Source organism: Macrosteles quadrilineatus, unplaced genomic scaffold, assembly GCF_028750875.1.
Source record: "Macrosteles quadrilineatus isolate MER2022 unplaced genomic scaffold, UCM_ALF_1.0 Scaffold_8__2_contigs__length_117827958, whole genome shotgun sequence".
NCBI classification, from domain to species: Eukaryota; Metazoa; Arthropoda; class Insecta; order Hemiptera; family Cicadellidae; genus Macrosteles; species Macrosteles quadrilineatus.
In genome coordinates, this window is record NW_026542601.1 from 68,630,454 (window position 1) to 68,657,132 (window position 26,679).

Below are 26,679 nucleotides of genomic sequence, written 5' to 3' on the forward strand. Positions count from 1 at the left end.
TACACTGTGTGATGATTTGTTAAACATAGTCATACATTATGAAAATAATGACATATTGAAATCAAAAATGCTATAATTTCGTATAAAAAAGGAAAAATTGCAACGTATTACTTGAAATATTTTATGTGTGTGTAAAATGATTTGAGAGAAACAAGTTATCTATCTATGATTTCTGATTAGTCTGTAATGTTTTCCCTATTTACCGTTAATATTTTTTACTCTGTCAATACACTTAACTCAAAACTACACACATTTTAAGTACTGTTAAATTTCAAATGCAAAATATAATTACTTGACTAAAATTTGACAGTCATTATCAGGGACAATGAACTTGATGATAAGAAACTTTGTTTGTTTTGTTTGAGATAACTACCGTATGAACTTGGTGAAAGGAGTCTGAGGTGTATTCAACATGAAGCTGGTAGATGTGTTTGTAGGTTAGTGTTAGAATATATAAACCTGTAGTTATAACTATATGTTAAAACCATTTTAAATGTCATCTATCTACTGGAGTCTTACAAAGCTTGATAACGTGTTGTAAAAATTTGCCTCAAATATTCAGAAACTAAAATTTAGTTACTGAACATAAATATTGTTTTACCTAGTACTTATTGGTATCACGTTGAGAAACTGTAAATTGTTGTTATAATTAATTTTATGTTTGGATTAGATAACTAAATATTACATTTGAGATGAAATGCTTTTTATGTACTAATCTGTTATTAAAATCTTAAATGCAGTTGTTAAACTATCTATAATTATGTTTAACGGTGGGTAACATAGTGAAAAAGGAATATTATGAACTGAAACCATTCGTAACATGATTAAATTTTACTTTATTTGACAAACTGACTAAATACAAGCAATTCAAAGCTTTATAGCTAAAGAAATATTTTGTCTAAAAAATTTTTATGAAACCAACATTTTAGTTGTACCTTAAAAAACTTCTGTGCTTCCCCATAAAAATATTTTTGGCCAAAAATATGCTTTTTAAATCAATAATTTTGCAACTAAAGTATTTCAAAATATAAAAGTGTTTTGTTTTAGGTATCATCCAAATTGTTGGTGTCTTCAGCACACTGATAGGTAAGTAAAAATTATAAATGGGGGAAATATTGGATACCTATCCATTTTCATTTAAATTCCATACACCCAAAAAAAATTTTATACCAAGATTTTTTTATTACAACATTTTTTTACTACTTTTGGTCTCCTATTTTCAGTTGGACTTGTGTTTTGGAGGGAATACTTTTTGGCTAACAAAATATCCATTGGATAAAAAAGACACTGTACAATCAATTTAACAATTTTTGAACTGTCATCGTCATTTTAATTTATTGAACTTAACAAACTTCCAAATAATGAAACAAAAAATTAGTGTAGGCAAAACTGTTACAATTAACACAGCTATTAACCAAGTAGAGAGGAGGCTAAATGTATAAAAATATTACTTAGAAATGCAATTTAAAATATTAAAACCACCCACTGTGCGTTATTAATTCCAAAATGTTTACTTTTGTTTTAAGAGGAGAGGATACAGGGTTAACAGTTATGAAACTTAAAACTGTTTTAGTTTTATTATGTTGATGCATTTTTTCCCCGTTAAATGTTTGCAGGAAAAGATAAACTTCACTCAAAACAATTCACATTGAGCTGTACTGGCATGGACTACAGCTATCGACAGCAGAAACTGTTGCAAAATAATGAAGTTCCACAGAACACATTTAAAGGTAACATTTTGTGGGAGGTAGTTTTATTGTTATCACCATGACACAATGTTTTAATTGAATTCAATTTGATCAGGGTACTACTAGCAATTGCCAACAAGGGCTGGAAATAAGGAGATAATGAAAATTTTTTTATAGCTAAGAATTATAATCTTCTGAATTATTTATGGAGATTATTCTCTTATCATTGTTCCCTGTTGAATATCTAGAGTACCTCCTTAATAAAGAAGTTTGTCATTAATTTAGATTCCAGATTTTTGTTGGTACCTACTCTTCAGGGAATAAAGTAATCTTTGACTAGATTAAGTAAAGTAGGCATTCCTCGATTAACGCTGGAGCCAGATTGAGGATAGAAAAGGAGCTAGTTCAATTTAGCCACCGACAAAATATCCTGCTGTTAGTTCTCTATCTCAAACACCAAATTACAAATAATACCACCTTAAAAGAACAAATTTACTGTGGACTTGTTCAAAATGACAAGAATACACTTGCTTGATATACATATTGGTTGAAAATTTTTTATTTATTTACAGGACTTTACCCCGAGGGGCAAGAGGTTCTGTACAGCTACTCTGCAGTGGTTACAACTGGAACTAAGTCTCCGGCACCGTTTGTGTCTCAGTTCAATTTGACTGGAAATATTAAAGTGCAGGGATTCAAGAATAGAGCCAGAGTACAGGTATTGTAAGGTTTTGTTGGATTTAGTTAATGGCGCAGTATGACAACAAATGTTGTTCATCACACTTGCCAGGAAGTGTCTTTTACACCCTTGCTCAATTTTGGCTTCGCCTTTTTCTTAAACTTTGTGTCAAAAAGAGTTGTTTTTAGGACCTAGTGATAAAATAAATTGATCTTTATCTATTCCAAAGACTTTAATCTTACGGTTTGTAAATAAATTTGAAAAAGACTAATAAGACAAGACCCATTATTATAATCAAATTTTTTAGCTGCTTTGAGTTTATTAAAGTCTTGCAAGTTTTTAGACCCCAACTGATGTAGTTGATGTAAATATCAAGCCGTAATCTAATCGACAATGTACATTTTATTTTTGAATTTTGTATTTTTAAATATACGTGAAGAGTTTTCACAGCGTTAGTTGTGTGTGTTCGTGGTTTAAGAATATTTTATCAAAACATCCGTAGTACAATATTTTATACTTGGTGCATCTCTTATTGCTCTGTTCCAATAACAATGCATATTTCTAAACTTCTATAATTAATTGCTAAATCTCTTGTTTTAATTTGTTCCAGTTTGTCAACTTGAAGTTTGTTTCGTATAGTGGTGATGTAGCGGCTGAAAAGAAGTTGAAAATATCCAAACTACCAGACAATGCAGCGACATTGTATCAACCGTTTGATATATATTACAAAGATGGTCAGGTAAGAATTAATGGTGTTTGGCTATAAAATATAACCGGATAATACATGATCATTATTGTATAAAGAACTCAAACTACAGTAAGAATACTAAACTGTGATTTTATGGAATAAGCTGTATGTAACATTTGATTGCCTTTCAGATTATTGGAAGTATACAGCACACTTTACACTTTGGCTATTGGCACAAATACAAATCTCTCTCTTCATTAGATTTTGACACCTCACAACTAATATGCCTTAAAACTTTGTACTTTGGATACTTAAGTGAGAGAAAGGTTAAATACACTCCTTTGTGTTCAAAGCCATGTGCCTATTTTTATGATTTTTTTTCCCTTCCGAAAGAGATGTACTTACTGGAACACTGTAAGGCACGTTCCGCCGCAAATCGAGCACTGTATTTAATCATTATTTAACTCTAATAACAATCAGAAGTGGGGAGGGCGCTAAGTACAATTGTCAAAATTTAATTTGAAATATTTTAATATTTTCTTAACAATTATTTCCGAATTCATATTAACCAATAATTATTCAACCAAATAGTCCGATGTATGCACTAATTGGAATGACAATGACACGTGGTTGATCATAATTTTATAATTTCATATGAAGCTTTCAAATTGATCATGTTATTGGTTAACACAATGGTGATTAGTACAATGATTTATTACTAAAATCAGAGATTTATTCAAATAACATAATATGCTCAGTTGAGGGTTGCATGGATATAGTTTGTCTATTCAACATATCTCAGAACAATTAAAAACGTGTATTTTTGGAAATGTTTACAGAGAATTATCTAAGGATTATTCAAAGTCGATAGTCGCAATTGACTCAAATATTTTTGTTCATGTGCCTATTACACTCAGTATATTTACTGTTCAAGGTTTCCAAATTAGAAATGTCATCGGAAACGCCAATGTGGTCAAGAAGTATAAAGCAAGCCGTTAGTGGTATTCTGCAGTTTGATCTACCGAAAATCAACATTGAGGAATATTCTGCTTTTTTGTCAACTGAAGTAAGTGCAATGGTCTTCACTAAATATATTTTTCATCAGTGAGCTATGATATTCTAGTAGCATTGTGGTTTCAGTAGTGATCACTGATCTGAAATCTTTCCCATGAGAAGAGACGTTTCAGTACCTCTCTCACTTACTACTGATCCAGTCTGGTTGAATAGTTGTTCTGATAAAAATTGTCTGGTTAAAGTGATATCACTTCTACCGAGTACAGTCCACTTAAAAAGGTGTCCGGATAAGAGGGTCTACTGTAGCTGTTTTGTCTTGTTATATGTTTTGTTTAGGTGAGTCGGTGGCTCAATCGGTAGTGTCACGGACTTGGCAGCGATGTCGTGGGTTCGGATCCTGGTCACTGCCACAAACATTTATTTGGTACAGTTCACCTTCCTACTGTACCAGCTCACCCCTTGCTTTGCTGGATTGGATACGTTCCACGCACGGCCAAATAGTGTATGTGGACGGGCAAATGCAAGGTTAAAATAGGCTGCAAACCTCTTACAAAAAAAAAAAAAACAAAAAAAAACAAATAACAGTCAACACTTTCAGACCTGCGGTAAATAAATATCTCTTGATTACAGCAAAATATACACGGACTCTGTGCAGTGTTGAATTCAGTAAAACCGCACAAAAACAAGCTTCACATCACAAAGTTTTACAACACAAGAGACTGTCTTGGAGACACTGTGGAGTGGTCTAATGTGGAAACTGAACCTGGATGTTTGAATTTTAATCCTCTGGTAAGTGGTAAAACAAATATAATTGATGTAGCTTTTATTACAGTCCCGGCCACGTAAGGAGAGAAAAGGTCCAGATAGATCAGGTCAGGCCTAATCCACCGTTGTCAAAACATAGCTATTAGTGTGAAGCCGAGCTATTAATTCGTAGAAATAGAAAGGCCCAGTAAAAATTCTATAGATCGAACGGATGATGCCTATAATTTAATGACAGATAATTTTATTCCCAAAGTGAAGACGAATATCACAAAACTTGAATCACAATTCACTGACTGGTGTTGGTTGGTTAGTCGATCTTATAGAATTTGTACTGGACCGATTTATTTCTAAGAGTTTAAGGGAGGTAGTGGCAATGACCGCTGGTTTGGGTAGCACGCCTCCTCGGCTTCACAACAATAGCTATGTTTTGACAACAGCGGATTAGGCCTGACCTGGTCTACTTGGACCCTTTCTCTCTTTAAGAAGCAAGGACTGTATATGGAACATGAGTGAGATTATGACTCCTTTAGATGCTTACTGGACCATGTTCTCTCTTAGCTAAACCAGCAATTTATGTGCCATAAAGAGGTCATCTTTGAAACTAAATTTAATGGTGATACTTAGGGGCAAGACTAGAAGAATAGTATAACTTCACCTTTTCATTACCCAATATTGCTCTTTAAAAACAATTTGTTTGTAAAACAGGTAAACCGTTTTTATTTATTTATTTTTTTTTGCTTTCAGACTAATAATTTGGAGTCTACTAGCCAAAAGACTTACAGGGTGACTCCCTATGGTGAAGATACTCTACTTATAAGAGAAGTATTCACAGAAGGCAAAACCTACAGATTCCTGAGAGGAAACTCAAATTCTTCTCATTACATTACTGTTAGGTAAGATTAACTTGTGGCTTTAAATATTTTTTTTAACGTTACGATAAAAGAAATTGTGCTGTAAAGAGTTAGTGAACTGAATATACTACAGTGACTGTCCTTACGTCATGACTACCCTGAAGTGATTGCATATCAATTTCTTCTCTACTTTCATTCACACTTAATTTTCATGGCTTTTCCAAAGAAGTTTTTGTCATATGATCTTTACTCTTTCATTAAAAGCTCAGTAAAAAGTTAATTTTTTTTTCAGCCAGAAGTTGCAACTTGTATCAATGAATGGTATCACCAGAGTTGTCGATATTCCTAACCCCGAGGAAATACACAGTCTAGAATTTAAATCTGGACAGTTTGATTCTTTTAAATTTTCCACCAATGAAGATTTAAATAAGGTTGTGAAAAAGGTAAGAAATGTACAGTTTTATCATTTTAGGAAATATTTTAAATACTTGTTGGTTTATTGTAATACCAGTATTATTTATCGTATTTATGGGCTTGTAATAGTGATTCACTGATAGATATTGGTACTAAATTTCTCCTCGGGTTCTTTTTCTGAATTTAAAAATTATTATCTTTCAACTAAACGACTTATTTTAATAAAAAGATTAAATATTTTGCATTGTGCAAAATGATGAGATGTTTTTAGTGATGTTGGTCTCATTTTAAAGTTATGGCTTGACCTACTTCAGAATTTTTCACCTAGTGTCCATGACCAAATTTATTGTATACTGTAGTCTAGTAATTGTATTGCTGAGTGAAAAATAAAAATGGAATTGTGGCGCACCCCTGTGTAATTGGTAAAAAAAGTACTTGGATATTTTGTTCCAAGCCACTATAGGACATCTCCTCTCAACAGTACTAGAGTTTTCTAATGTCAGTGAACTTGAAAAATATAGTTTTGATATGAAATAAAACCCTAATAGTTTATTCACGTCACTTTTGAGAATTCTAGACATAAGTTAGTTAAACCTTTCTGCATATTCAATGTTCCAGAGAGGCCATTCCAGGATAATTAATATGAATGCATGTAATATCATGTAAATAAAGGGGACTATAAAATATTTGCTATAATTTTCACTTGCTGGAGTACTTTTTACAGGTACAGCACCTACTTCCCACAGTTCGCTCACAATTGGAGGGAATAAACTCTTTATTGTCAGAACAAATTGGAGCTCAGGAACCACATCTGGTCCCGCTGGTGATCACGTACTTGCGTAAACTGGATATTGGCTTGCTACAGCAACTGTACGACGAGTTGGAGAAAAATAATGACATTAAATCCATGTATGTTGTCTTAAATTTAAATCTAATTAGTTTTATTTGAATTTTAGCTATAGGCTGACTTGTTAAAAACTAGATTTCTGTACCTTTGTTGAGGAAGTAGGCTTTCTTGAATGGGAATACGTTCATTCTGGCATAATAAATACAAAATATTATCACTCTATGTAAAAATTGAAACAGTTCAGGTAGAACTTCCTGGACATATTATTGGACATAAATATGTCTTTCTTTCAAACTCAAAAAGTGACTGTCAATTAAATTTTATAGTTTTGTGTATAGAAAGAGGTAGTTTAACAACCTGTGGCAGGCTGGGTAGCTGAGTGGTTAAAGTGCTTGTCTAACAATCAAAATGTCGCCGGTTAGATCCTGAGAATAGTCATTAGCTTTTTGATAGTTCAAAACTGGGTTCAGCTTTCCCTGATCACTGAGCTTTAAAATTATCCTGACCGATGATTCAGCTGATCTTAGTCAGCAACAAAAATGTACCTTTCTTCAAATCTTTATTTCTTATATAAAATATTTCTTTTTAGTGACATGTTGATCAAAATACTACCCTTGGTTGGAAGCCAGGATTCAGCTTTGTTTCTTGTAAATTTAGTGGAAGAATATAAAGTGAATGATTACGAGGCTGAACTTCTAATTTCATCGTTGCCAATTCACCTTCGGCAACTGTCCGAGGAACACCTGTCGAAGTTTGAGGTATGTAACAGATTCAACCACGAATATTCTCTGGTAAAATTATAAAGCAAGACACGTCTGGAACTAAAACGTCTGTGCTTACCTGGTGTGACTGACTTTGAAAACCAGGTAAGCACAGACGTAGCCAACCCTTGTGCACATATAATTGACGTAGGCCTAGGCCTAAACAATTTTAACTTCAATACCTTGCTATGGAACTGCCGTAATCTTTGTGACAAGGTCAACTTCGTTGAAATATTTGCTAATGACGAAAACAGTGATGTTGTTTTTATTACTGAACATTGGCTTTTGGATTCTGACATAAAATCATTACAACTAGAAAACTTTACACTATGTTCAAGCTTTAGTAGGCCTCGGTTAGAAAGAGGAGGTTCAGCAATATTTATTAGGGACAACAATGCTATTAATTGGTCTCCTGCGCCTATTATTACCAGTTTAGCCTTGGTAAATGTTTTTGAAATTAGTGCTCTCTTCCTAGACAATCCGAAGATTTTATTGGTGTGCATTTATCGAATTCCAGACAAAGACAATACTGAGTTATTCTTGCTCAAATTCGAAGAACTTTTAACTGTAACAGCATCCTTGGAATGTGATGTTCTTATAGCTGGTGACTTCAACATCGATGTTAAAGATAACGTGTCTCATGTCTGTCAAGATTTTTGTAACTTAATTACAAGTTTTGGGCTCAACATTATGCTAAGAGACGAAGTAACTCGACCCAGCCTTTTAAATATGCTTGATGGTTCGTGCATTGACAATTATGTAACCAATTTGCATCCCTCGAGGTGGAAGGCTACTGTTATTCCGACTACGGCGTCTGATCACTACATCGTAAGTTCGTCTATGTGTTTGGACTTGGCTCCTGCTTCCACACAGTCACATCCTCCGAGGTCCATGGGTGCGTCACAGTCTAGGCGCAGGGTGTCAGAAGATAACGCTGGTGTTTTTTGTAATCATATCAAGGATACAAACTGGAATGAAATCTACAGCGCAGATGATGTAAATACTAAGATATTGTTATTTCTTAATCTAGTCATTATTTTTGTAAATTGTTGTTTTCCTTACGTTAGGCCAAGATCTGCTAAACCACGCAAACACATTGGTAATTGGTATACTGGTGAACTTAGGAAGTTAAAAGAAGAATGTTTAAATTATTTATATCTAAGTAAAGATACTGGTTGTGAAGCTTTTAAGGTTAGGTACAAGTTATTAACAAAGGTCTATAATAAGAAAGTAAAGGAAGCTAAGTTATTGTTCAATAACTCATGTATTTCTAATGCCTGCAACAAGCCCAGGGTAATGTGGAATATTATTAGAAAAAATATCTCAACAAATGAGCGCCCAGTTGTTATATTACCAGATGTTGATTCACCTTTAAACTCAGAAAATTTTAACTCTTTTTTTGTAAGTAGTATTAATGCTATTGTTGATAACATTCCTGTTAGTTTAACCAGTGCCGATGAGTATATGTCTAGTGTTCCTTTGTGTAATGTTAAATTTGAATTTTGTGAGGTATCAGTAGAATGTGTACATAAAGCTATTTTGTCTTTAAGCAGCAGCAGCAGTCTTGATATTTTTGGTTTAAGTTCTCAGATTCTAAAGTTTGGTAGTGATTATTTATGTGAAGTCATTGCACACATCATTAACTCCTGTATTACGGGAAAAACTTTCCCAGACAAACTTAAAATTTCTAAGATAATTCCAATATTTAAAAAAGGTAATAGATTGGATGTTAGCAATTATAGGCCTGTGGCCTTGGTGCCCACTCTGTCGAAGGTCATTGAGAGGGTGCTTTCATGGCAAATAGTTAACTTTCTGGATTCAAACGGTTTGCTTTCGTGTGCGCAATTTGGTTTCCGCAAGCACCGATCCACGACGGAGGCGGTCTTAAATTACATTCAGGACACTCTAGAGGCCATGGAAAGAAAACAAGGTGTTTGCTCAAAATTTTTTGATCTCTCAAGGGCCTTCGACACTGTGTCTCACAGTGTTTTACTAGGCAAACTAAAGTCATTTGGTTTTTGTGATAATGCCGTGTCTTTGATTGAGTCATATCTGAGCAACAGATTCCAGGCTGTTTATTTCCAGGATTCACTGTCAGAGCTTAAACACACTCCCCACGGAGTGCCACAAGGGTCCATTTTAGGCCCCCTACTCTTCATTATTTATGTTAATGACTTACCTTTTAATGTCCAAAGTAATGATGTTTCATGTTTTATGTATGCAGACGACGTGTGTTTGAATATCAAGTCTACTAAGTGTATGCAGGACAGTGTAATTTCTGAGTCTGTTAATACAATGTCCGACTGGTGTAAGGCCAATAAGCTGTCTCTTAACGTAAACAAAACTCAAAATCTGGAAATGACCTATGGTAACTCTAAGAACTCTCAAACTCCAGTCAAATTCTTATAAGGTGTGATGATACAGAGCAACCTAAAATGGTTTTCCCATATTGATTTTATCGCTCCAAAACTCTCCAAAGGAATTTTTATTTTAAGAAATTTAAAATCAATTGTTTCTCCAGATGTATTGTTAACTGTGTATTTTAGTTATGTTCATTGTCATTTAGTATATAGTGCCATTCTCTGGGCTAATTGCAGCCATGCCAACATCTTGTTTGTTTTACAAAAAAGAGCCATTAGACTGTTAAGTAATGCTCCACCACGTAGTCATTGTAAGCCTATATTTAAGAAATTGTCTGTGATGCCCTTAACCTGTATTTATATTTTTCAATGTCTGTTATATGTTAAAAACAACTGTGATATTTTACTTTGTAATAAGGATGTGCACAAGTATGCCACAAGGAATTGTAATAATTTAAGAATAGATCAGTGCCTTTATGCTACCACTCAAGCTAGCTTCAAATATACCGCTACCAAATTGTACAACAAGTTACCAGTTAAAGTTAAAAAGTTACCATTAAATGTTTTTAAAGTAGCCATCAAGAGAATTCTTCTAAAAAACTGTTTTTATAAAATAGAAGATTATTTTGCCTCAACCTTAGATTAGTTTTAAGTTGTATTATATTGTTGACGCAGCCTATACACTATTGTACTTTTCACAATTTGTGTCTATGGAATAAAGATGATTTGATTTGATTTGATTTGAAATTTCATGACAACTAAGTAAAAAAAGAGTAATATTTTTGTCCTATAAGTTCCTTTTTGATAGTTATCTAAAAGCGAATAGAAATTTTTAACCTTTTTTAGGGATTTTTTAATCAAATTTCAAACATTTTAGGGACTCTTAAATCTTCCTGGACAAACAAAAACCGATGTGAGGAATGCAGCAATTTTAAGTTTTGCAACTCTAATTTACGAAACTTGCAAGAGTGGAAGATGCAATCCTGAGACCATAAACAAATACACTCTTCAGTTTATAGGTAAACAATATTTGTACAATCTCACAATGGTATAAAAACTTATTTAATCATAAGCAATATTAACTTTTTTACTTTTAAGAAAATAAATTTGGAATCAAGGATAAATACAAGGATTGATTTGTACAATTATAACAAATGAGTGCTGTGTTGCTGCGTTAGAAATGTAGAGAGCTTATTGTAAGAAAAAAGGGTAATGAATAGATGTAGCCTATGCTAGCAGTAGTCTTACCTATAAGATTGTCAACCATTTTTTTTTTTTTTTTTTTTTTTTTTTTAGTTTGAGGAGGGAAAATGCTTTTACGCACACAGGTAGCCAGCCTGTAGTGTGAGACTCCTGAGTTTATCACAGACTACTCACTAAAAAAACCCCCTCTACTCTGTTGGACACAGACCTGGAATTGTTTGTCACATTACTTCAAGTCAGGCCAACATGTGACCTAAGCCCGCAGGGCTCGCACTGTTTCTGGCATTATTTATTTTTTGACCTACACCGCATCCCGGTCGAGGTCAAGCTTCTTGGCGCGGAGAACACCCTGGATGTAAAGTGACACACAGGTCCAATTGTCCTCACCCTCCATCATCATCGGTATGACCGTGTCCACCGACAGCAGTCCTACGTTCTGTTGAGCCTCTAGGCGGGGCCTTTCCCAATGCTGGCAGTGGAAGAAAGTGTGTTCCACGTCATCGGGAATGCCTGGGCAGTATATGCAATCGGGTGACACGGCTTTGCCCATCCTGAACAAGTACGACCGGAAAAAGCCGTGACCCGTCAGAAATTGGGTGAGGTAGAAGTTCACCTCTCCGCACCGCCGATTAACCCAAGGTTGGACCTGTTGTATCAGTCGCCTGGTCCAGAGCCCCCTTGTCTCCTGTTCCCAGCTCTCCTGCCACAGCTGGAAGGTCCGGGTGCGTTCCTCAATTCTTGCCTGGTCCTCCCCACGGCGCTGATAAATTGCCTTCCTCTCCGCCGCCAAAAGTTTGACGGGGATGACTCCAGCAACCACCAGGACGGCGGGTTCGGACACTGTTCGATAGGCAGATGCTACCCTTAGTGCTGCCTGACGCTGCACTCGGGCGAGCCGCATCCTATATACCTCCTTATTGAGAGCGTCTGCCCAGACTTCCGCACCGTACAGGAACACGGACTGGACCGCAGACATCAACAGCCTTCTGCGGCTGGACTGTGGACCTCCGACATTGGCCATTAACCGACTAACGGAAGAAACCATTTTAGCGGCCTTGTCCGCCGTACGGGTGATCTGGTCTCGCCAGCTGAGCTTGCTGTCCACCATGACCCCAAGGTACTTTGCGGCACGAGTCGTTTGGACTTCAACGTTCCCCACCATCAAAGGCACGATGGTGTCAATCCTCTTTTTAGTCAGAATCACGATCTCAGTTTTGCTCAGAGCGAGCGAGAGACCATGTTCTGCCATCCATGCGTTAATGGTTCGCATGACTCGATTTAGTTTCAGCTGGGCAAGCTCAATGCTACGTGCAGCTACTAAAGCCGCAACGTCATCTGCATACCCAACTAGGACAGTTTCCTCAGGCATCTCGGATCTCAAGAGGCTGTCGTAGGCGACGTTCCAGAGGTCCGGGCCCAGTATGGATCCTTGAGCAGCACCAGAAGTTACATCCATCGTCCTGGAGCCTTCTGTAGTGTCGTAAATGATGAGGCGGTACCGGAGGTAGTCCTCTATCATGCGCATGAGGTATGCCGGGACGTGGAAAGTGTTCTCCAGTGCGTCGAGCATATCGCACCACCTCGCGGAATTAAATGCGTTTCGCACATCAAGTGTTACAAGCAGCACAACCCGACGAGAATAGTTGTTAAACTCCTCAGCTCTCATTACGGCTCGCTTTACCTCCTCAATAGCGTCAACAGTTGACCGTCCCTTCCTGAAGCCGTACTGACGAGGGGATAGATTCCCTGCAGCAACCACGGCTGAATTCAGTCGGGAACGGATCAACTTTTCCAAGACTTTCCCAGCAGTGTCCAACATACAGAGAGGTCTGTAAGAGGAGGGTAGGTCTGGGTTTCCTTTTCCCTTCCCCACGAGCACAAGCCTAGCTGTTTTCCAGCAGAAGGGAAACTTCCCCTCGGCCAGACAGGCATTGTACGTGCTCAAAAGGATTTGTGGGTTTATTGAAAAGACTTTCTTCAGGGCCTCACCAGGTACCCCATCCGGTCCAGGAGCCTTGTTGTTCTTCAGGGACAGAACGGCCGCCTCCAACTCCTCGAGACTGAAAAGCGGTACGTCGTCCACCCTTCCGAACTCCCGCAATGGGCGCAGTGTGTGAGTCGGGAAAAGGGACTTTACGATCCTCTCCATAGAGGCCCCGTCCATAACGGAAGGTGGAGAGCGGGTGCCAAGCTTCTTGGTTACTATCTTGTAACCAAGGCCCCACGGATCGGAATCGACATCGTCCCTTAATTTCTCCCAGCAACTGCGTTTGCTCCGGTTAATGGCCCGGCGAAGAGACTTCCTAGCCACCTTGTAAGCGTCAGACTTAAGACAAATATCTTCAGGTTCTCTGGCCCTGGTAGCAAGACGTCTGGCTCTCAATGCTGCCCGTCGTAGTTCTGCGATCTCGGTTGTCCACCAGTACACAGGTCGCTTATCGCACCGGGATCTCCTGCAAGGCATTGACTCTTCGCAGGCCGAGACTATCAGCCTCATCAATGATGTAACTGATGTCTCTGCGTGAGCCCCGCCAGATGCAGCAGGTACCACTGGCTCTCCCCGTAGTATGACTTCAGTGAATTTAGCCACGTCCAGCTTTTTGGTGTTCCACCGAACGGGCACCTGCCGAGACACGGTAGCTTGTCTCTGATGACTATCCATGACATCAAAAATGATGTACTGGTGGTCACTGGCCGTATAATCCTCTAGGACTCTCCAGGCTCGTATCCTCGGCAAGAGGGACTCAGATGCAAGCGTGATGTCTGGGATCGTTCCCCACATTCCGGGACGCTGGAAAGTTGGCGTGTTGCCCTCGTTTATGACAACAAGTCCAGCCCTGGCAGCAAAGTCCAGGATGTACTTCCCCCGGGAATTAGTGAGAGTCATTCCCCACTCGACAGCCCTAGCATTGAAATCCCCCGCCACGACAACGTGCCCGGCGGTATCGCGCACGCTCTCTTCCAGGCGGTCTATCTTTCCACGAAAGTCACGGATAGCCTCGTTGGGGGTGAGGTACAGTAGAACCCCTTTAATCCGAACTAATTGGGACCGGGGGTAGTTCGGACTATTGAATAGTTCGGATTACAGAACATATTGTTGTTTTTACATAATAATCCCTAGGGAAAAGTGATAAATGCTTTATAAAGTAAAATACAGTCTTTATTTAATACAGTAGTAAACATAGGGAATAAACAGTACTGTACATTACAATAGAAACAATTACGGTGCGTATACCAATAAATACAGTATCCAATGATAAACTAATGTTCTGTGTATAGAGTACAGCAATGAGGCGTTCGGATTAGTGGACGTTCGGATTACGGGGGTTCGGATTAAAGAGGTTCTGCTGTATACACTAAAGTAAGTGACATCCCCGCACCGGACCCAAACGAATCCTCGGCCCTTCGCGTGACTCCTTACCTGCACTTTAGCTGTATTACGAACCCAGAACGCAGCAGTACCAAGTGTATCGGGAAACCAAAGAGATGGGTCCCTGTCCCGGTACTGGTACTGTTCGCTGACCAAGAGCGCGTCAACACCGTGTTCGAGGGCAAGCTGACTGAGAAGCGCGTCAGCCGTCCTGGATCGATCTACATTGCACTGGAGGATCCTTATCTTCGTGGTTGGGCTTTCGCTTGTTGTAGTGCGCCTTTAAATGCACTGCACTGCCCAGACCCAGCTATATGTTTAGCGTTTTTATCATTGAGGCCTTTCTCCTTACAGAGGAAACAGGTCTCAACTTTACAGTCCCTACGAGTGTGACCCACCTCCCCGCATCGAAGGCAGTTCTTGCCTCGGTCGGGCCCTTCGCAGTTTCGGGAGGAATGGCCGAAATCAAGGCATTTAAAACACCTCGTTACTTCCACCCTCCGTCTCAACCTGCAATTAACCCATCCAACCCTCAAATGCTGGAGTGCCAAAACCTTACTGGCGTTTGCGTCTGCCATTTCGGCGACCGCCATCCGCTGTTGACTCCGGTTTGGTTTCGTGAGCCACACCCTCAGACTAGCCGTTTGTCCGGCAAGCTCGGGGACAGCTTTTTTTAGGGCATCAATGACGTCATCCTCCGTTGACACACAATCCATATCCCGAACCTCGACGGACGTCTTGGGTTCGAGAGCACGAACGGTGCCCTGACCTTCCACAGCTGCCTTTAGTTCGGCAGCAAAGGCGGCTTTATCTTTAGACTTACCCAGTTCGAGGAGGACGTCCCCGTCCCGGGTTTGTCTAATCGACCGTACAACCGTGTCGGTTTGCTCTGGCTTAGCCTTGGCCTTGATAACACCCAAGACTTCGGCGAATGATCTTCCCTCCAAAGGCTTGACCAAAATTGCCTCAGTCCTGGGCTTTTTGGGCCGCGACTTTTTAGCGAGTGCCGAGCCAGGCACAGCTTGTGCCACGCCGGTCGACTGCGCCCTCACTGCCACATATGTCTTGGAGCCGACTTCCGCGTGCCTCAATTTCCTCTTCTCCTTTTTCGTAAGGCGCTTTTCCCACACAGTCCCAGATGGTGTTTCTACGACTGACCCCTTTCGGGAGCTACCCTCAATGGGTGTCGCAGGTTGCTGTGGCTGTTGAGGTTTCGCTGGAGCGGCAACTACGTCAGAGAAGGACCTAGAAGTCTGGGTCGCCTTGACCTTAACTTTAGGCTTTGCTGTCTGAACAACCTCTTCTCTTTTTGGAGGGCTTTCTGATGTAGGCCTCCTGCGTTTCTTGGAAGGTCGCGCATTGTCGTCAGGTAGGGACACCACCTTCTCGGCGATCCTTTCCATGGCCGCCTTGCTCACCAGCCGGCAGGCGAAGACAAAACCAAGGTCGTCCTCGAGCTTAGCCATACCATTTTTAACCACTTGGTTAACTCCTCTCTGCGTCTTAAAGGTTTCAAGCATTGCCTTTATGGTCTGCTCCATGTTTCGAAGCCGGTTTTCAATGTCATTTTCTGCGTCGAGATATTGCTGACGCAGAAGTACCATTCCCGACACTTCCAAATCTAACGCTGTTGTTAGGGATTCCTCCGGCATCCCTTCACCAGACTTAGAGGGTGGTCCACCGTTTCCTTCTCCACTTGTCAAGGGAGATCCCAAAGTCAAGTCTTTTGTACACCTGAAAGATGCAGGTGGAGGGGACGTCTTCACGCCTTTCAATGTTGGCGATCTCTGGACCTTGGAGCTTCGCCCAAAAGGGTCTCGCTCTACTTCCGACTTCTTTTCTTGCTCATTCGAGCTACTTATTAAAGATGTGTTCAGGGTATTTGTTATAAAAGCCATCTTGTGTTTACCAGCGCATCGTGCGGCAAGGGGCGGCCCGGAATAGTCAGGAACGGGTATACCCTCGGGGACAGCGCCCCTACCCCAGTTCCCCGAGGCCCAACCTCCGTTTTCCCAGCACCGGATACCTGACGTGCCGGGGGTCACCCGTCACAATGTAGAGCCCGACCTCTACATCCATGCCGCACTCCCTGACCAAGGACCGAAGTGGCTGGTTCCTCACGACTCACTGAGAATACCCATCGGCAGTGCAGAGCACACATCAACCCCTGCAAACACAACAGGGGCACTCCCAAGGACTCCCAGTGAGAGCGTCGGTCACCCTTTTAGTCGCCTCTTACGACAAGCCCGGGAAGGCTGCGGTTCTATTCTAACCCCGAAACCGCAGGGGGAAGATTGTCAACCATACAATAAATAATATTGACAAAAATAAAGACAAGAAAACACTAATGCACAAACATGTGTTGTGTATAATTTTTGTATATTTTGTACAAATACACTTGACGAATAAATGTTTTTCAGTTTCCACCAACTCTATAAAGGAAATGTTAACATAATCTTTACACAACTAACCAACCCAAGAACATTCAAATGGGTTTGGACAGTTTTCCCAAAAAGCTTATGACTTAACATCACTCTTCTCCTCTGAAAAATTCCACCATGAACAAAAACAGAAACAGATTTACAGGCAGTTAACAGCACACAAACAATAAAAGGTTAACTTACGTGTTTCGTCATGTGTGTAAGTGTAAAATTTGTGTACGTGTTTTCAAAATTTGTAGTTCAAGATCTTGTATTAAGGACTGATGATGGAGATTTAACTTCGCCGAAATGCATATCCTGCAATAGGATACTTTAGGATCGACCGGCGGACACAGGTAATTTAACCTATTATTGATTGTCAACCGATCCGGAACAACAACAAACAACATAAAATGAAGCACACTAACAGTTTTCATAGCAAATTATTTTATATGCCCTTTCATAGCCTATATCATTGTTTAGATATTGTGTTGAGGTTATTTTTTATGAGCTGTAAACTACCTGGAAATTTGTTATTGGATCATTTAGTTGTGTATCAATTCTTTCTCCTAAACCATGGTCTCTTAACTCCAAAACTAACATAGTGTTTAAAAATTTTGTTTCTAAACAAATCGAACAGCTCCTAAACTTATGATATGTTTTTCTTCAGAAAACAGCAAGGAATACCTAAACCAGTTAGTTTATCTGGCTGGTCTCAGCAATCTACACTTGGAGAATCTCGTTGGGATTGTGGAGCCTCTGATCTCAGGAGAAGACCCAGTGTCCAGTGAGACTGTCAAAGTGTTTGGATTGCGAGCTGTGTTCCCAGTGGTTGCTGCAAATCCTGATAAGGTAAGTCCACAGGATAGAGAATCTGATTGGTTATCATAGGTATTAGGTAATATAATTGACTATATATAGTCAATGGTAATATTTATGACCATAGATACATAGTACTTTGAATCAAAATACTTAAAATTAAAACAATGTTCCATAGTTTACTGTCACCTGTAAACATCTCAGCTATTCGGCAGGTAATCAAAAGGTTGCCAGTTCGATCCTGAGAAAAGTCATTAGCTTTTCGGTTGTTTGAAACTGGTCCCAGCTGTCCTTGATCATTGGGATTTAAGTAAATGGTCCTGACTAAAGAAACAGTTGGTCTTAGTCAGTAACAAAGCTGCCATCTCATCCATTCAACAACAGTCATTGTTTGCTCATCTTCTACAAAATATGCACCCTGATGGTGGTGTGTTCACAAGTAAAACTATTAACTCTAATCCTTATTTCTCAGATAGCAATAACACAACGGTTTTTCTGCAGGCTTACAAGATATACTGGCCTGTTATTATAAACCCTGATAACACTCTGGAACTAAGGGCAACAGCCTTGGCTTTGTTGATGGAAGCTCAGCAAGAATTGTCAGTTTTTACACAGCTTCATCAGACTATGACAGTTGATGAGTGCAACTCTCACTTGCACAACATTTACTACAAACTGATCAAAAGCTACTCAGAAGACAAGCAGCACTGCCATTCAACTAGGTCAGTATTTTCTTTTACTTTAAATTACACTTTTATAGGAAAGAAACTATTACCGAAGGTGGCATAGAAAGACCTAGACCCGGGCCTGATTTACTTTTTCATTTTGATGTCCCCAGTGGCCAAAAACTCCCATTGTTTGTGGAAATATTTTAGTAAAATCCAATCAGACAAATTTAAATTCACTGGGTCCGCAGGTCTGATGCAGTGGGGGTATTTTGCTTTCCAAGTGATGTTTTGGGAGCTGATAAAGCAATATTTATTCAGCAATTTGTACATACTTTGAAAAGAATTAACACCTAAACTTGGGTATAAAACTTTAAATACCTTTATGTTTAAATGCTTTTGAAATTTAAAGTAATATATTATATCTTGTTTCAGGAAACATATTGCTCAACAGATTATGAGAACAATGAAGAAACCTGTTATATCCGAGATTGCTTCCTCCTTTTATGAGTTTTCTGTTGCTGATGGGAAGTTGCGAGTGTTGTCAGTTGTTGGTTCAGTACCAGAACATGGAAGTTCTGCTTACATTACTTACTCATCTAATTGTGATGAGAATCCTATCACTTATTATTCAGTAAGTTTTAAGATTAATTACTTATTACTTAGGCCCTTTTTTCCCCTTTAAATTTATTAACAAATCCCTTAAATTTATTAACAAACAAAAATACTTTTATACTGATGTATAATTTGTCAATGATGATTTGTCATTGGCGTGTCAATTAATATTTCAATTAAAATTAATTATAATTAATTTTGGGTATGTTGAACAGACCCATGTTTAAAACAATAATATTATGTTTCTTGTCCTTGTGTATAAAGGCAATGTGTTTTAATCAAAGAGTGTTAAAACTGTTGAAAGTTTATTGTATCCTTAAGGAAACTCGACCAGTTTCTTAAAATTATATAAATGATTTATTTTACAATCTGAAGTATTTGTATGGATCTGATTTGTTACAGATTTACATTAAATTAAAAGGAGTCAAAATAGAAATGCTGAACGATATTTTACAAACAATTGTTCATCCTTCAAAAGCAGCAGATATTCTGGTGAAACTGATTCAACATGATCTGATTCCTGAAAACTTTCAACTTGAGCTTATATTGTTATATCAACAACAAGTGGTCAGCTTGAGGAACTATGATAAAGACAACATCGATGGCTTACTTAAAGGTAAATGCCCATTTGATAATATGCTTTTAAGATTTTGATTAACTTTATGTTGTAATAATTTTGTGTTGTAGTACCAGATAAATTTTTTACAACAATTTTTGAAAGTAAAAGACAAATGTCTTGAAAATAAATGTCACTATGTCTCATACAAAACACCTGTAAGCTTGTTAACTGAATGAAACCGAGGAAAAAAAATTACTAAGCCACCAAGACATAAAACAAACCAACAACAAATTTTAAAGTGTGTTGATAAACTTCTCATAGTTTTTACCCTAAGTAGACATAAACATTGTGCGAGCTCCATTATAAATGAGTGCAACAGCTGTTTCAGTATGCCGAGTCAGTGGCGTTGCCATTTTTGTCTTCCTGCAGCCTTGTATTAAAGGGGGCTATGAGATATGTTTCATAAACATAGACATTACGTGTCGTAACCTATACAGTAGACTCTCGCTCATCCGGATCGGCCTTGTCCGGACTCCCGGTAGTCCGGATTGGCAATCGTGATTTTCTTTAGTGGCACAGTACAGTAGAAGTCCGATTATCCAAGCGAAACAGAGCCGAGACTACCTTGAATAATGAAAAAAATCGGATAACACGGCGGTAAAAATTATTACCGGTGGAAGTGCATATCCGCAGGGATATCATTACTGTGGACCTGGAACAAAATTCGGACGAAAAAATTATACCGGTGGAAGTGCATATGCCCGGGCTATCATTACTGTGAACCTGGAACAAAATTCAGCCGTAAAGATTATTACCGGTGGAAGTGCATATCCGCCGGGATATCATTACTGTGGACCTGGAACAAAATTCGGACGAAAAAATTATACCGGTGGAAGTGCATATGTCCGGGCTATCATTACTGTGAACCTGGAACAAAATTCAGCCGTAAAGATTATTACCGGTGGAAGTGCATATGCCCGGCTATCATTACTGTGGACCTGGAACTAAATTGGAAAAAACGGCTATATACAGTACTGTGTATTTGCTCGACTCTCGATAGTCCGGATTTTTCGTAATCCGGACCGGACGCCTGCCACATTAGTCCGGATGAGCGAGAGTCTACTGTACTAATTACATAACATTATTTGGTTTGGTCAGTTCTTTATGTAATGTTACTTTCGGACCAGTGACATAATTTGTTTATGTTTATGATCCATACTGTTTCTGCACTAATATTTGTGACTAGAAGTACAGGAAAATAATATTTAAAATATTTCAGATCGAGAATGTAACTTAAAACATTATATACATCTAATACCACTTTGAACACATTCTTTGTTCAAATTTAGTGCTGAAATTTTTTAACCAAAAGAGTTTCTCTAATTCAATGAATGTATTTTTTTTCCATTTCAGACTTGATCAATACATTCCAATCACAGAACATCTTAAACCTCTCAGTCTTGCATGCATCCAGTTTCTTTAACAAGGAAACATTTTTTGTCACTGATATTGGATTTCCTGGAGTTGTATCCTTGGATTATCCAAATATTTTCAGTTTCAAAGCTGAAAAATCATCAAGTGCCTCCACTCAAGATGTGAATTTTGATTTACGGTAAATATTGTTTGTGAAACAATAGTCAATCCTAAAATTTACTTTAGCTTTTATTGTGTTCTTGTCAATATTCTTCAGAATTTCATCCAGTTTTTTGAAATGAGCACTGCTATACCTCCACTTATATTTATTTAGCTGTAGGGATGGTAAGTTATTTTAAATTTATAACCTAATACACCTAAATAGCTATGTTTAAATAGCTAAATATCTTGTGCATTTTTGTGTGTGCTAAGCGCATGCATTGACGCAGATGGACGCTTTCTTAACACTAAATATGCCGTAACTAATACCTCCCAACAGAAAAGTGTTCTTTTCGTCATCTAGATAAAGGCATCTAAAAAAAGTGAGGTATGAGTGTGGACAGCTGAAAGAAACGTCACAAAGCGCATGCAATAATAACGCATGCGTTGATAGATGATGAATTGAATATTGAATCAAATGTTGAAATGCACGTTGAAATTGAAAGCGCACGAGTCTGGACATAACTATTGAGTAAAATGTTCATGAGCTCAGTTCCAACAAAATCATTTGTTATAGACAATAGACAATTCCTTTATTACAATTTCATCAAGAAATGTTACAGCGTCAAACAGCGTTATGGATATAATTTACTCAAGGCAAAACATTTTGTTGAACCTCCCGTGGATGATAAGTTCTCATAAATCCTTGCAAAGCTGATCCTTCAAGTCAACAGCAAATGAACTACTCTTGGCTTAGCAGAGATTACAAAATAGTTTAAATTAAGAACATAATAGAGTACTGAATTTCCTATGACTAATATTTTATCAAAGACAATTTAAATTTGTTGTATTTAATATTTTGCAGTTGGATATTTTTTATGCTTCTCCCTCTATTATGTTAGATGTACTTTTTTAGGTACTGGTCCCAAGGTTCAGCTGTTTTGAAAATCAAGAACACAATGGTAGACATTTGGCAGGGCATCATAAACTCTCACAGCAGCCGTTTTAATTTGCCTCTTCATTTAGAAATTAAACTTAGCGATCACATATATGTGACATTGAAGCCAGCTTTGGATAAAGGTAAAGCTATACATAAAAATTATCTGTATATGTACTAAGCTATGGAGTACATGGAACCATAATAAAGTCTGATAATTAAATACTGTTTATGTTTATAATTCTCTGAAACATATTGTTGGGACTTGATCGCCATTTTGAACTCCTAAGATAAACAAAATTACATGTCTAACACTAACAGTTCAAACAGACTAAAGCTATGAAATAGCTTGAAGGATATGTTACAATAACTTGAATTTAACTCTCTCGGATTGAAATAATTCACAATTTTCATCAATTATTAACTTTTACTTTGTTTGTTTAGTTGCAATCACCTTCTTATTTGTTTTTTACAGAGAATAACCACGTTGGGTTCAAATGGCACACACAAACAGATATATTCACTGTGACCAACAGTGAGAACTATGATGCATTATCTGTGTCATGTAACAACTGCAAACCACTCTCTTCAGTGAAGGGCAAAACATCACAGACTGTGAGTTTATTTATCATTCAGTTGAGATCTTGAATACTAACATAAGCAAGTCCACATATGACCAGTCAGCTATTTAAATAATGCGAAAACCATAAGTTGATGTTGCAATCAGTTTGTGTTTGATTTTGAAACCTTACAATTTGTGGAAAACAGTTTTTTATGAGTGCTAAACAAGGTTTATGAGTCACATACACCATATTATTGCACAATATTCAATACTCTACAGTGTTAAACGTATGTTCTGGATTGAAAGCGTAAACAGATTGTGCACTACATTAAAAATTTTGAAAATATATTGCACAACTTTCAAAATATTGAAGCGTGTACAAATTATTATTGCTCAATATCCTGTCAATTTGCTGTTTCTCTGGCCATTTGCTAACGCTAGAGTTGTTTAAACAGTGTACTTTAAACATTGATTTGCGACTTATGTATTTACGCTGTGAAGTATAATTGTTTGTAAATATGATAAATGATTTTGAAAGGAAGTTTTTATTGGAGGTTATAGAAGTGTACCATTTTTTAGTGGCTTGGTTGGAAATGTGATTTCCACACACACAATACACCATAAAAATCACACATAATAAATAACTTAAAAAGGGCTTTTACATTATACAACCTTTTCACTCGAACGACATGCAAAACTGCTCAACCGTCGTGGGTTGTGCGAATATATCGAACTGTGTTTGAGCGCACCCTCAATAATATTATCCAGTATAATATTTACCATGTACCTTTACATCTTGGAAAATTTTGCATCATTCATCTCATAGTTCCAGAGCGAGAGCTTTGATTTTTCTTGATCAACTTCTGAATATTTATTCAGGAGATTGCGGATATGTATTTAAAGCTATGATTATGTGCTAACGCTAACACCTTCTTAAGATGGAGTGTCAGAAACTGTCTCAGCTATTGTCTCTCATATTATATGTAAAATATAATATATTAATGAGTGAAAATTTAAAAACGTACGTTTTCATGTCCCTGGCCTTTTACTTCGTAGATACTGGATTTGTAGTTTATTATTATGTGTTTAAATATTTTTTGGGACGGGGGCAACATGTTACACACATTTATTTGGTTTTAAATAGGTTCTAGGTATTTTTTTCGTATTTTTAAAGTCTTGAAATTCACGACCATGACGTGTCCCTAGGGTACATTTTCCAACTTTCACACTGTTTTTAGACTAATTATTCATGCCAAAATATATAATGCCATATTTTTATGTCATCAATGGTTATTAAACTTACAAAAAAGGAGCATATTATAATTTTATTGTCATTAAAAACTGACTACCATGACAAAATAAGTCTGTCCCTCGATTTGGCGTCACGACCATTTGGGAAAAATTTTCAACTTTGGAGCACGACAGTGGCAAGCCTGGCGTCGATGGAGTCAGTTGGTTTTAGAGACTAGTTCGGGGTGTACGTCAGGATTGTAGTGCCGGTCGTTTCGAGTTGAAAGGAGGAATTACAAGATTAATAAAGGAAAGATTGTGTTTTTTGTAATTTTGGTGTGTCCATGACCGTACGTAGTCATTCGATGAAGTAGACATGGTGTTAATTTTTGTTTATAAGATATTTCAATTGCTAGATTAACCTAGAAGTCCACTTTGTATCCTCGAACATGAGGTGCAGGGCTACCGCCAGAACAGAGCCAAATAACACGTAATTTCACAACCAAAGTTTCACGACCATCGCGGGTTTTTTCACGACCAATCCAGCCTTATGGATTATAGTGTGTTTGGTCGTGACAATAACTTTAATATAATTGTAAATAGAACAGTTTAGTTCAATTGAAACACATATTTTTATTATAACTAACAGGATAATTGAAGGATTGTTTAGAAAGATTTAGATTATTCCAGACAATTCACGACCGTACCGCTTGTCCCTGACCATCACGTTTATGATTTCTATCATACAAATTTCAAAAATTAAAATATCGTCATATTTCAATGTTTTATACACAAAAGAAGCACACCTCTATACAAACATAACAATTTTTTGGGTCTCAGGTAAGTTTTTTCGGAGTTATACAAACTTAATAAGATTTTATTGGCTTTATTTCAATTTTTTGAGTTTTTATTTTTTTCTAGAAAGACCAAATATACAAAAAGCTCAGTGACCTTTTTATTATATAATGGTCATAAAAGTAAATTAGTTTTTAGCAAAACATAGTTATAAAAATAATATTAACTATTTTTAATATTCATTTAAACGTCCGTTATGGTCGTGACAGGATTTTGTGTTTTTCCACTAAAGATGCTCTTTTAAAAAGAAACTACCAAAGATATTGCGTTACCATGGTCATTTTATGAAACTTCAAATGTTAATGAAATAAAAAAAATAATAAAAGTTTTGAAAAAAGGGGAAAAAAATTTGCAAAGTGTTTTTCCTGAAAACGTACGTTTTTAAATTTTCACTCCTATATGTTTAAAAAATAAATAGCATTTGCAATTAACTATGTGTTTACCAGGGTTTTCACATGTTATATTTCAGTCTTTATTTGCTTCAGGTTGAAAATAAACTAGACAATCTTTGCTATAGTTTACACAGTAAGATATTTGACTGTGAAGATGATGGAAGCACCAACTTGTTAAGATCTACTCCAGGTTTTGAGGCTACAAACCTACTAAAGTAAGTTTAAAATGGTTTGAATCTAAACTTAGACCTGTAGAAAAACAGTCTGTATAGTAACCCGAAGTCAATGGTGTTAGGAGACAACTTAAATATGAAAGTACAGAACCTATCAGCAGTTCCAATGGTAACAAACAAGGTGTTTATTTTTCAGCAAAATGCCTTTCCCAAATAAATCAATCCAGCAAAATTATATATTTTTTCCTGACCCAACATGTAACACTGATGCTTACCTTCCAAAACTGCTGACAGGTATTGTAAATAAAAAAAAAAAATCAATATCGTAGTCTAGAGGCTATATTTTAGTTAAGAGTTTCTTGTACAACAATTGACCTGTCAATTGTATTAAAGAAGGTTGCTTTCCCCTCCAGGTTTCATATACAACTGTGTTCATTACTTTCTTTTGTCAACAGCACCTTAGGAACGTCATTATCTGCTGGATTATTCCTCCAAAAATATTTGCTTGGTCTGCCAATTAGTGGAAGCTGTGGCTATTCTACAGTTTACACTCCAAGTCAGGAATATTCTGTAAGTTAACTATGTTACTCACATCTATGTCTAGTACATATGGGAATACACTTGGATCATCATGTAGGATAGCAACCAAAACAACTGTCTTACAAAAATACAATTTTTTTGGATGTTGTAAAGTTATGAATTCAAAATATATTTCTCTTTTTACTCATTCAGTTATTTTAGAAAGATTTTTGCTATAATTTTCAATCCACAAATATTCTCAACTTAAGTTGACTTCAGGAAAATTGTGTGGTATTGCAATTCAACTTTTTTCAAAGTGCGCCTGTAAAACATGTTAGTTTATGATTACCTAATTTCTTATAAGCAGGTTTAAACAGACCAGTAAGACTTTGACTTACAACTTTACTTTAGAATTTTACTGATAGAATATATTGTGTAAGCATTAAATAAACCTTGTATTTCTTAGATATTATTTTATATAATCATTACTACAACTATTTTCTACAATTCAGGTTTGCATCAAGTCTCTTCAACAGATAAACAATGTAACTATAATGATCGGAAATTCCATATCCGAAGAGCGATGTGCACCCAACATTATGGAAATCTCTTTATCGCTGGATGGATCGATTGAAGGCTCCTACGACAAGGAAGAGCTGATGGGACAATGTAAGCGGAAACTGGCGGCTGGGTTCGAGGCCAAAATCAAAGAACAGTTTAA

General features: G+C 37.4%; 1 protein-coding gene across 1 annotated transcript; it reads left to right on the plus strand.

Annotated features, from left to right (window-relative positions):
* The first annotated feature begins 391 nt into the window (after window positions 1-391).
* On the plus strand, window positions 392-26,679 carry LOC129000450 (uncharacterized). Its single transcript, XM_054427413.1, has 23 exons — window positions 392-437; window positions 1,048-1,086; window positions 1,617-1,730; window positions 2,261-2,406; window positions 2,978-3,106; window positions 3,990-4,121; window positions 4,700-4,858; window positions 5,579-5,727; window positions 5,978-6,128; window positions 6,824-7,008; window positions 7,536-7,704; window positions 10,945-11,086; window positions 17,731-17,912; window positions 18,381-18,601; window positions 18,980-19,178; window positions 19,562-19,775; window positions 21,132-21,330; window positions 22,207-22,370; window positions 22,703-22,842; window positions 25,360-25,481; window positions 25,895-26,009; window positions 26,471-26,627; window positions 26,675-26,679. The coding sequence occupies exons 1-23, from the start codon at window positions 413-415 to the stop codon at window positions 26,677-26,679; spliced, it is 3,258 nt and encodes a 1,085-aa protein (XP_054283388.1). The 5' UTR covers window positions 392-412.